This window comes from Lissotriton helveticus, chromosome 2_1 (genome assembly GCF_964261635.1).
Source record: "Lissotriton helveticus chromosome 2_1, aLisHel1.1, whole genome shotgun sequence".
Classification (NCBI taxonomy): Eukaryota; Metazoa; Chordata; class Amphibia; order Caudata; family Salamandridae; genus Lissotriton; species Lissotriton helveticus.
In genome coordinates, this window is record NC_136059.1 from 1,878,414,957 (window position 1) to 1,878,427,934 (window position 12,978).

At 44.5% G+C, this 12,978-nt stretch overlaps 1 protein-coding gene across 1 annotated transcript in view; it reads left to right on the top strand.

The window, feature by feature from the left end:
• Nucleotides 1–12,978, top strand: part of LOC144819969 (cilia- and flagella-associated protein 337-like) — a 235,564-nt gene that overhangs the window by 87,323 nt on the left and 135,263 nt on the right. The window contains exon 8 of the mRNA XM_078677647.1: nucleotides 4,019–4,259. Coding sequence (XP_078533773.1) covers nucleotides 4,019–4,259 — 241 coding nt within the window. The remainder of the gene's footprint in view (nucleotides 1–4,018; nucleotides 4,260–12,978) is intronic.

The window sequence follows — 12,978 nt, forward strand, 5'->3', positions numbered from 1 at the left end:
CCAGTGATCTTTTACTAACTCCTCAGATCTTATTTTAAGAGTGTGCTTATACCTGGCTCTCAGTCACCTCACAGCTGACTGATCTCGTGGGACCGCTGTGAGGGCAGCCCTTAGTTCCTGATTGGCTTTAGAACATGAAGAGTCAAACCACCTTGGTAGTGTGTGGTTAATTGCTCGGGCGGATTTAGAGATCTCTTCTTTTATGGCCTTACAGAGACCCGTAAAGGCCTCGATAATCACATCTTCAGGGCTGTCAGTGGATAAACAAACTGACACTAATTGGGGGTGTTTTTGGATGGTGCGAGTTAAAACACCCTTGTTATCCACCCCCCCGCCAAACCACCCTAAGTTTGTCTGTGGATACACCTACATTTTGGGCTCCTATTTCCCTCTTATTCCTCTGTCTCTTAATGGATTTAAAACTAGTTAAAATCGGATAATGATCACTATAGGGGACATTCAAAACCTCTGCCTTAAGAAGAAGTGCTTCTAAAGGGGAGGATATGAATACATAATCAATTGTTGTTGAACATCCTCGTCCTACATAGGTTGCCACTGGTTCTTCAGTCCTGGTGGTGTTAGCCAGCTCCATGGCATTAACTAAATCACGCGTGGCTATGTGATCGAGCAATTCGGCTACTCTTTTGCACCTGGGGTTTCTTAAATGAATATGGGCATTAAAGTCCCCCCCTATGCAAATACCATCAAAAACACCATATTTGTGACCGTCAGTAATTTCATCAATAAAGTTAAACAGTTTTGTAAAATTAGCGTTGGGATGAGTTATAAAATCATTATTATAAAAATTGATTAGACATAGCTTTATCTTACAAATATATGTCAGTGCCTGAAAGTTCGTGTTATTAACAGGTAAGGTTTCAATTCTGACTCCTGCCGTAATCTTGGTCCAAATAGATAGTCCTCCACTTGGACGTCCCATAGACGGGGTGGGTGCTATCTGATTAAAACAGCTGTATCCTCCAGGAGTAGTGGGCTTGTACACCAGGTCTCCTGGAACATCAGAACATCAAAGTTAATGACCCACTCTGTCCATTCCTTAATTTGAGTTTTGGCTTTGAGACCAGCGATGTTCCAGCTCAAAATAGTCAGATCATTTGAAGGTGAAAAAAAGGTGATGACCTTGGAAGCTGTTAAACTTATGATAGAAGATGAAGATACATCTAAGTCATTAGATTCCTTAACATCATTGCGGCCACCAGGTGGTTCGGCTATGGGATCTGCTATAAGTGGCTGGTCATTAGATGTTATATGCGGAATGGTAGATGGTAATAGTCACTCAAAGCTATTCGATTCAGATAAGGCACTGAACCTATTAAATAAGGGAAAAGTGAGTGAGCTTGGTTGAATGATCTCTGAGGGGGCCTATAAAAGTAGGCCAGGGGGAGTAAAGCTATGACAGTTGATGGCCCAGGGTGGTTGTTGATGTTAAGGATGTATTTGGCTGTGCCAGGGTGCCGGAAATTAATTACAATACAGTCGCCGTTGATGCTTTCAAATAGGGGACCAACCCAACTTACTCGGCGTACTGACAGAATTTCGTTTGAAATGTCATGGCCTACCCCTTTATGTTTGCATAGCCAATCTATACATTTATTATTTAACTGGACCCACGACTCGCCTTGGCCTTCTTTGAGTGATGGAACGCCTGCTAAGACCAAGACGTATGGGCAAGCATCCGGGTTGTAAATGTAGGGCGAGACCCGGAGATCTTGGGGCCCTTACTGTCACAGCGGGTCCCTTATCAGGGGCGGTAGCTGTAGTAATCAACGCACCTGATTTGGGGATGGCTGGTCCAGAAACGCCCTTTTGCTTGCTGCTAGCTGTGCTGGGGGTGCTGGTGGACCCAGCCGCCACGGCCGAAGTGTGCTGTGGTTTCGTGGCGGTTAGGGTTTTGCCAGCAGCAGCACTCCTAGTTGCAGTAGTAGGTGCAGGTATACTACCACTGGGGGTCTTCGGCCCTTCACCCATATTGGTCTTACAGGCAGACTCTATTTCCTTGAGTAGGCGATCTCCCCTCATCAGATCTAAACTAATCAACCCCTTCCTTTTTGTGTCATCCTTCTTTATAAGATTTTCCAATCTGTCCAATCGTTTAAAAATAGAATTAAATTGCTTGTTCATTTGACCTTCTAACTGTTTAAAAATGGTATCTACAATAGTCTCAATCAGATTCCCATTGGTCTTTAGTTGACTGATGTTGTCAAGTGGTAAATCGGTCTGTGTGCAAGCAGTGGTATAGCCATCAATTGCGGGACTTTTCGGGGGAGCAACAAGAACCAATTTGTCTTGTAGTGTGGGATCATTCAAGGCGACCCCGCCACCTATTGGATCTTTCTATCCTTTTTTCCACATGCTCTGTGGTGTTGGTTGGCTCTTCTGGCGTGGAGGTTGCTTCCTCTTATTGACTGTTAATTTGGATGCACCTCTTTTCCTTTTCTCGCCACCGGGTTTATTTTTTTGGGTCGGTGAAGCGATAACAGTATGCACAACTATGTCTGATGGAGAATCTATTATAATTGTGGGGCTACTGCCCCCTGATAAGGGGTCCGAAGAATTGGTGGGTAAAGATGTTTTTATTACTACGACCGCAGGTGAGAGCGGCAGGGCAAGGCTGGAGTTTGCCAATGCTGGCTCAATTTGCGTGCTGACGAGACCCAATGACATTCTTCTCTCAGTGTCAGCTATTTCGTTAGATACCATATTAAAAGCGTTTTCTAGCATGCTTTCCAAAGATGGTTGAAGGGATAAGGGTCTATCAGGTGCTTGTGGCACGTTATTGGTATTACGCTTCACCATAGTTTATAGTAAATGGTCTGCCTCACCTGATGTAGACGACTTAGGGGGGTGGCCCAGCCCAGCCTCCTCAGGCCTCTGAGGGCCACAGAGGGCCCGCCCTTTGCCCGGGCTTCGCTCGGCGTCCCGCTCGCGTCCCGCGAGGCGGGTCTGACGCTGCACTTATGCGTGTCCTGCCGCGTTCGTTTGCCGGTCGGGGCGCTGGGGCTTCTGGGGGTTGGAGTCCCCTGGCCCGCTCTCCGCTCGGCGGCCGCGCTCCAAGATGGGAGAGGAGCGAGGCAGTGGGAGGCAGGCGGGATGCGGGAAGGAGGCAGCTGGCTGGAAGAATGCTCCGCTGGTGTGGGCTGCCCTCTCTCCACAGGCTGCAGGTACCTTTTGCACCGAGTCCCCCGCTCAGCCGGTCTGACGCTGCACTTATGCGCCTCCTGGCGCGTTCGTTTGCCGGTCGGGGCGCTGGGGCTTCTGGGGGTTGGAGTCCCCTGGCCCGCACTCCGCTCGGCGGCCGCGCTCCAAGATGGGAGAGGAGCGAGGCAGTGGGAGGCAGGCGGGATGCGGGAAGGAGGCAGCTGGCTGGAAGAATGCTCCGCTGGTGTGGGCTGCCCTCTCTCCACAGGCTGCAGGTACCTTTTGCACCGAGTCCCCTTACTCATTTTGGTATTCACAGAAGGCACTTTCTCATTTCGGTATTCACAGAAGTTAGGAGTCCTAACTTTAGGACTCCTAAATGCCTTCTGTGAATTCCGAAAGTCTTAAAGTTAGGATTTTTCTAAGTTTAGGAGTAGTAAAGTTAGGACTCCTAACTTTAGGACTCCTAAAGGCCTTCTGTGAATTCCGAAAGTCTTAAAGTTAGGATTTTTCTCAGTTTAGGAGTAGTAAAGTTAGAACTCCTGACTTTAGGACTCCTAAACTGAGAAAAATCCTAACTTTTAGCATCCGGAATATATAATTGCAGTCCTCCCTTAACTCCAGAAAACTCTTAATGAGGCCTATATTAGAGTGTCCGCAATATTTTTGTTGACCACGTGATTGTGTAGAGATGGGAAACAGCAGTGATACTGGTATTCTATAATTAGCCACATTAGAACTGATGGGGTTTGCAGGATTATTTTGAAAAGAAAAATGCAAATACACATTTGTTAGAAAACAATTATAACTTGCATGAATAAAGGATGACAAGTAAGATATTTTCCCTGCTGTGCTTTAGGCTGTGTCAATGGATCCATAAATGTCCAAAAGCGCATGAAGGAGCTTCTCGACACTAGCAGCATGAAGAGCAAGCGTTCTATGCAGGCCGGCAGCACTCCCCCAAAGAGGGTCGGCTCCGACGAGTCCATCTTCAAAGTGCATAGAGGGGTCAAAACCTTCGATTTCTGCAAAGAATGCAACCTGCTGGTGACTGGAGGCCTGGACCGTGTTATTCGCCTCTGGAATCCCTATGTCCCCGGGTAGGTGATGCTCAGGTTATGTATTTTTGTTCACAAATATGTTTAGCATTGATGACTGTATCTCGAATCAGTGACACATTCAAGATAGGTGTTTTCAGCTACTTGTCTCCAGTGTGTCCTATGATGGGAGGGCGTCTGCTCGAGTTGTGATGGAATTAGAACTCCACTATGATTTTCTTTTTATGTTCAAAATATTTTATTGATGTTTATAAGCAGGTAATACATAAAGACAATACAAAAAATATTACCATAGGGCAAAAATACCTAAAGCACTTTACAATGTAACTATCAAGATATATAAAGAAATTGTGTTAGGTAAATATAATAACGTTTTGATATGAAAATAAAAGGGGAGGGAAGGAGTAAATATACAATTAGAGCATAATTATTGAACGGAGCTACTATAATAGAGAAAAACAACATTAAACAGACCCCCCAGGATATAGCGGCATGGAATAGCAAATTTAGCGGCACAAAAATGGAAATTTAGCGGCACAAATATGGAAATTTAGCGGCAATTTTGCGGCATTTTATGTGGCCATTTTTCCTACAACAAACACAGATATCTTAGTTTTTTTAGTTATTTAACAACATGAAGCTATGTGTATTTGGTTTCTTTACAATGTAGACACTTTGGGGCAGATTTACAAGCCCCTTGCGCTGCTTTTACGCTGCCGTTGCGTCACTTTTGTGACGCAGCGGCGGCGCAAAAGATGCACCATGGTGCGGGGTATTTACTACGTGACGCATCTCCCAGATGCGTCACGTTGCAAAGCCCTGCGCCAGAAGAGGCGTACCATTGCAGGTCAGTTTGTGTCTTGCAATAGCCTTAGAGCTGGGTGCCACTGTACCTGCTGCACTAATGATGGCTATACCTATCGCCCCTTTTATTAGTAAGCACGTTAAATAGTACAGTGTATTTTGAACACAACCTGATATCCCACCGGATGCCCGTTCGACAGACCTAACCACTAGAGAAAGAGCAGTCAAAACCGCCAAGTGGTCACTTGTTACACAGTAGCGAACTGCATGTTGGTACTTGTAGTTTCGTTGCAAAATGTCAGCCTGCAAATCGTCTCCGATTTAAAAGCGGGGACTGGTTGAAGTTGACACCCATGACATGGGGCCACTTGACGCCCGTGTTAAATTTCTCGCCTCTAGGATTTTTCCCATGGCTCACTCCCAGGGGGAAATGGTCTGCAATAGGTGAGCTCAACCCTCAGACTTCATCCCTTGTCCAGCGTGCCTCTGCAGATACCCCGTCCCGTGTGCGCCTCAGCTCTCTCGGCTGAGTGGTTCTGTCTGTTTATCTTGAGGGACAGACATCTCTGCACGGCGCTCCGTCTCCAAGCCAGCGAATAGGGTGACCAACTGGCATTGGTGCAAATTCAGGACGGTGAGTGTAAAAATTCAGGACAAAGGGTCAAAATTCAGGACACAAATTCAGGACAGGAGCTCAAAATTCAGGACAAAACTTCAGGACAATAGGTACGTTTTACAGACACATCAGAGGTCGCGCAATAGTATATAAGTAAGCCCAGCCATTTCCAAACATATTCAACCGTTTGCAAACCTATCCATCATGTATCCTTCCATCTATCATTTCTTTCATCCATCCCTTCATCCATCCCCTCATCCATCCTTTCACTCATCTCCATTATCCATCCACCCTTTCACCCTATCCATCTGTACACTTATCCATCCACTCTTCATCCCATCCATCCATTCACTCATCCATTCAGCCATTTACCCTTTCACCAATCCAACCATTCTTTCACTTACTAATCCTTCCACCCATCCACTATTTTAGTCATCCATCCTCCCTTTCTCTCTCCATCGACCCTTTCACTTAGCCATCCTTCCTTCCATCCATCCTTTCACCCACCCATCATCCATCCATCCATCCATCCATCTGTCCTTCCCCTCATCATCCATCCTTCCCCTCATCACCCATCCATCCTTTTCCCTCATCATCCATCCATCCTTTGCCCTCATCATCCATCCATCCATCTACCCACCCACTCTTCATCCATCCATCCTTCCCCTCATCATCCATCAATCCATCCTTCCCCTCATCATCCATCCATCCTTTCACCCACCCCCTCATCATCCATCCATTCCCTCATCATCCATCCATCCATCCACCCTTCCCCTCATCATCCATCCTTTCACCCACCCCCTCATCAAACATCCATCCATCCATCCCCTCATCATCCATCCATCCATCCTTCCCCTCATCATCCATCCTTCCCCTCATCATCCATCCATCCATCCTTTCACCCACCCATCCATCCATCCATCCTTCCCCTATATCCATCCCCTCATCCACCCATCCTTCCTCTCATCCATCCTTCCCTTCATCCATCCATCCTTCCCCTCATCCATCCATCCTTCCTTTCATCCATCATCCATCCTTCCCCTCACCCATCCATCCATCCATCCTTCTCCTCATCCATCCATCCTTCCCCTCCATCCATCCATCCTTCCCCTCATCCATCCATCCTTCCCCTCCATCCATCCATCTCCTCATTCATCATCCTTCCCCTCATCCATCTTTCCCCTCATCCATCATCCAGCTACCCTTCCACCCATACATCCAGCTATTTAAATTTTCTCTCCATCCTTCCCCTCTCATCAATCCATCCATCCTCTCTCATTATCCATGTATTCAATCTTTCATTCATCCATTCACCCCATATCCTGGAGTACTGAAAGGTGCCATTGCTTGTTTGCCTTCTATGGCCTGTAGTCCTTTTTTTAAATCGGAAAATTGATACTCTGCTAATTCTTTAATCTATAGAATAAAACCATGATTTCATAGTATGCTCATACAGAGCCCAGCGTTTTTGCACTAAACTTCAGCTTTAAGGAGAAGCTTGCTACGATCCAATGCTAAAAATCGTACATGGATGGAGCACTTAGTACAACATCTTTAAAGCAAGGTCAGACATTTTGCTAATACAATTCACATTAGAGTAGAAGTGCAAGCACATAGACAGTTCCGGGTGTGCATGCTGCAGATAATCTCTCAGCAATGCAAGATTCGAGTTAAAAAAATATATATTAACAGATTTAAGGTAGCGTGTCTTTTGTTTTCAATTTAAATTGTTCTCCGTTTCTTTCCCAAATTGACTTGCTGACTGTTTAAAAACAATTTGCCAGGTCAGTAAATGAGCCTTCTCACAGGCCTAAGACTCGAAGTTCCTATTCCTGTCACTGCAAACCCTTTCACATTACACTCGAAGGAGTACTGCTCTGTCCGATCCCTGCTCGATCCTCTGTGACAACAACCCATCCCCCCCTCCCCTCCTGTTGATGTGCAAGGTGAGGGCTCCCATTGTCATTCTTGTGGGCCAGGAAGAGGTGCGAACGAGCGCAGTCCCGGGCAGCTCTGAATGACAAAGAGCCTAGACCTTCACACTGCCAGCTGCAGCCGAGCTGCTTTAACCCTCTGACCCCAGTGTCTGTAGATCATCTACAGGTGTGGGGCAACCGGTGCATGTCTTTGGATAAAGCAGACCCCCCAGGATATAGCGAAAAATGCCGCGATTTCTACAAAAATGCCAATTTCGCGGGCATTTTTGTAAAAATCGCGGCATTTTTTAAAAAGTGCCGATTTCGCGGCAAATCGCGAAATCGCGAAATCGCGATATCCTGGAGGGTCTGATTAAATGAAAATGAAGTCAACCTAGATGACAAAAATATTCATACATTACTTAATATCTAAATATATATCAACAGGTAACCAGAATGTTTGAAAATAAATTGAATTATGAAGGAGTCCCTTCATAGACAATTGAGCACTTCTTCTAGTAAAAAGAACCCACGACCACCATGCATGAACAGATAAAGAGGAACTATCTTTCCAACAATAAGTAATAGATTTCAATGCTGCTGAAATGAGAAAATTGAAAAGTTTACATTCTAAAACATTTAAGTTTTGTGATAAAATAATTGATTTGCAAATCAACATTTTATAAGAAATATCTCCTTGCATGTGGAAAATCTTAGTTATAATAGCCCAAACATCTGACCAAAACTTAAAAAATTAAAGGACAATCAAATAACATATGCTGTAATGTACCCGATTCTAATTTACAATGCCAACAGTCAGCAGAAGGGAGGAGTTTGGCACAAAATAACCGTAAAGGGGTCCATAATCTATTAAATAAAATATAAGAGTTAGTTTGATAGAGGGAAACAGGAAGTCAACCAGATATACCATTACACCATATATCTTTCCATGTGTCAGTAGATAGAGAAAGTGACAATTCATTATTCCAAAACGTTGACAGCGTATCAATATTGTTACCAAGAGTGTCCGATAACTTTTTATATAGAATAGAAACACCATGAGAAGAAGAAGAAACTGTTTGAATGTAGATTGATAAATCAGCAGCAACATTAGAGGGAATAGCATCTGGAAAATAATCTAAAATTGAATTACATAAATAGTGGTATTTGGTAACATGGGATCTAGATAAACCAAATTGGGATTGTAAATGTTCAAACAAAATGAAAGTATTATTGGTATACACATCTTTAAGATAAAAAATACCAGCTTTAATCCATGAAGACCAAAAATTAACATTTCTATTCAGTTTGATAACATTGCAATACCAAAGAGAAATATCTTAAGTAGTATTCATGGGGGAGAGACACATTAAGTCTAAATCATTAAACATCATTTTAGTAGATTTAATAATGGCTGATTTATGGACAAATGATGTGGTATTAGACATGGTTATTAGAGAAGGAAGTGGGTAAGGATGTACTAATGATTTCTCAATAGATAACCAAGCAGGCGGGTCATTTAATGAAGAATGATTAAACCAAAGTGAACTTTGTTTCAAAATAAAGGCTTTATGATGAAGAAAAAAATCAGGAATACCAAAACCAGCATTACGCTTGGGAATTTTTCGTAGTTTGTAGCCAACACGAGGTGATTTGTTGTTCCATAAGAACTTAGACAAAAATGTATCAATATCTTTTTAAAACTTCAGTGGAAATTGAGTCGGTAGCATTGCAATGGTATAAATTTTTTTAGGCGCTACAGTCATTTTTATAGAATCCAATCTACCCCACCATGAGAGATGTAGTGAACACCATTTAGACGTTTTGTCTTTAATGTAATTTAAGAGAAAATCACAATTTAATGTAATTGTTGATTTTATGGATGTAGAAAATAAAATCCCAAGATATTTAAGCTTCCTTTTTTACCAAATTATACCATTCATGGGAAGCATGTCAGGAGTACACTGTATATTTAAAGGGAAAAATTCTGTTTTATTTGTATTTAAAGTATAACCAGAAACTGTAGAGTAATTTGTTATAATGTTAAGTAAAGGTGGGAAAGAGGACATAGGGTCACTAACAAATAAAAGCACATCATCTGCATATGCAAGGGATTTAACAAGAACATCCTTAATAGTGATTCCTTTAATGTTGTCACATTTTCTAATTGAAGAGAGGAAAGGTTTGATGCCAATTAAAAATAAAAGAGGAGAAAAAGGACATCCTTGCCTCGTACCTCTAAAAAGAGAAAATTGATTTGAAATGTGTCCATTGATAAATAAACCATACGTATAAAAGAATCTCCAAAATTAAAAGAAGATAACATATGAAATAAAAATTGCCAATGAATCTTATCAAAAGCTTTTTCAGCATCTAAGGCTAGAATACCTGAGGGGGGTGGTAAGGTAGAACTTTGTTCAACAACATGAAGTAAAGTTCTGATGTTATTAGCAGAGAATCTATTTTTCATAAAACCAGATTGATCGGGATAAATAACTGAATTTAAAATAAGTCCTAATCTAGTAGTGAGGATTTTTGCATATAATTTACAGTCTTGATTAATCAAAGATATAGGGCAATAGTTAGAGACTAGAGTGGGATCTTTATCTGGCTTTGGAAGTACAATTATTAAAGCTTCTGTGAATGAACCAGAAGTCGTACCTGTGGACCCCAAAAACTTAAAAAGTTGAAATAAATAAGGTAACAAGTGTGATTAAAGGGGGGCCTCAAAACACTAACGCTGCTCACCTGCCAAAGCCTGTAGCTGTTGGGGGCATTCTCCTGAGCCCGCTACCTTCGCCTGCCGATCACGTTGCCCGCATCACCGCAGCCGGTCCCCCCTGCCGCCGCAGCTCCCTTCCATCAGAGCGCGGCCGCAGTTAGGGAGGAAAACACAAGTGCCGGGAGCCTTTGCGGCCGGAAGCCGCCAACGAGGGTTCCGCTCCAGGAGGCGCATAAATTAGAGGTCATCACCCGCGTCGCGGGATCGCGCGCGGGTCGTGCCGGGTTATGCCCGGGACAAGGGCGGGGCCGTCTGCGGCCGTCCACGGATGATCGCGGTTGGGCGGGCCACCCCTCTAAGTTGTATGTGAGGTGAGTGCACATTTGTATTATGGGGAAACGTACTACTGTCACTTCCGCCCAGGCCTCCAAGAACTCGTCTATCATCTCCTCTTCTTTTGAAAGCATGCTTGAGAATGCCTTTAATTTGGTTACAACAGAGATCGAAAATACAGAAAGAAGAATGTCAATGGGATTATCAGCACCCCACTCAAACTCTCCTAATGGCTCAGAAAATGGCAGTGTTACAACCTCACTGCCGTTATCGCCGAACATAATAATTGTCAAACCCACCCATAATGATAACCCACCTGTGGGCTCGACAACGGACAGCAATGTGATTGCCATTTATGATTCCCAGCAGGATACAGAAGCTATTATCGATCCCACTAGCTTGGTCTCCAATACCAAAATTATAGGAGAAAAGAGGAAGAGAGGCCCTTCAAAAATGCCACTTAACAAGAGGAAACAACCACCCCGCAATAAAAGCCAGCCAACTCCGCAGAGTATGTGGTCACGTGGAAAAACTGTAACAAGCGGGGTATCAGCCAGCATGACTGTGCAACTAGATGATATGATTGTAGACTTAACAACAGTGGGAGTGGGATTTAATTCCATCTGCACACAGACTGATTTAATTTCTGCAAATGGCACACAAGACAGGATAAACGGAAACCTAATTGATACCATAGTGGACTCAACTTTTAACCAATTGAAAAGTCTAATGGACAAGCAGTTTAATCTTATTTGTAAACGTTTGGACAGATTAGAAAGCCTGCTGAAGAAAGAAGACGTTAAAAGAAAAGGGGTTACTATCATTGACCAAATCAGGGGTGAACGGCTTCTGAAAGACTTGGAGGCTGTTAATAGGGGCACTGGAGGGGCTAGGGGTAACTGCAATACATCTGGTAGTATTAATGTATGTGGCAAGTGTGATGTTGATAAAAATCACCCGTCCTCTAATGCCACGCTCAGTACTGCGGTGGGCACATTGTCGCTGCCACCGCCATCCATAGTAGACAGGCCCCTATGTCAAACCTCTTTGCCTAATGCAGTCTTGCCTGCCCCATCTGTGTCAGCCCCCGCAAAACCGGTGAAAGATTCAAATATCAAACCGACTACTGTTATGCGGGCTAAAAAACATGCTGATGCTGTCCTCCATTTGCCCCCAGAAACTTGCCCCTATTTTATAATTCTAGCCGGTGTACCCCCCTGAAAGAAGAGCAAAGTGAGTCCTGGGACCAGCTTAAAAATAAGTGTATTGACTGGCTGTTCAGGTACAAAGGGATGGGTATGGAGATTACCAATGAAATTCTAATGGTTTGACGGGTGGGATGGGTAGGACCTTCGGTCAAGAATATCATGGGCGACTGCATAGTCGTGAACTTTAGACACCCTTCCCTGGTGAAATATATATTAAATGTTAACATCAATCACTTTAATTCCCCAACTGTCATAACTTCATTACCCCTAGGGTTCTTTTACAGACCTCCGCAGAAAACCCACAATTTAGTTACACCAATACCTTCTATACAAAACCGGTTTAGCGCCCTATCTCACCTGGAGAGCCAGGACTGACCACTAAAAGAACCCCAGATTACTGTAGAATGGCCCAAGGATGCTGAAATGGTCAATCAGGTCGGGATCAAATCTGGGTCCACCCACACCCCTCATAAAGTCGGCTCGGAAGTATCGTTGCCATCTTGCCCTGTCATTGACGACTTTGGTTCCATAGATCATAATTTAACCATACTTAGGGGCCGATTAGGATTGCGGTGAATCCGCATCCGCCGGGCCGGCGGAAGCCACCGCCGGCCCGGAGGATGCGGATTCACCGCTGCGGTGATTGAAAAGAGCCCCGCCAAATTAGGATGGCAGGGGGGTAATCTGCGGACGGGAAGACCGTCCGCCGCCTTTCCTCTGCGGTCGCCTTCCAACCGTGGCGGAAAAGCTCTAATATGGTGGCTGTGTCTATCAGACACCGCCAGCCATATTAGGATGCATGCGGAAACATGCTTTTCCACGGTGGGTTTTCCGCCGTGGAAAAGCATGTGGTCTTTTGTGTTTGGGGGCCCGTTGTGGGCCCCCAAGGGTGATGGGGGGTGCACATGGGGGGTATGCCTTTGCATGCACAAAGCGGCAGGCACCGCGCGGTGCCTGCCGCTTTGTGCATGCAAAGGGAAAACATGCATATTTAACATTGCGGAGGGTGCTGCTTCAAGCAGCACCTGCCGCAATGTTAACTATACGGGATGTGACCGCCAGGGTGGCGGTCACATCCTAATTCCAAGGGAGGGAACGCCGCTGGCCCTGCGGACGGTCCCTCCACCTGCGTCCGTCCGCCATCCTAATAGGCCCCTAATTG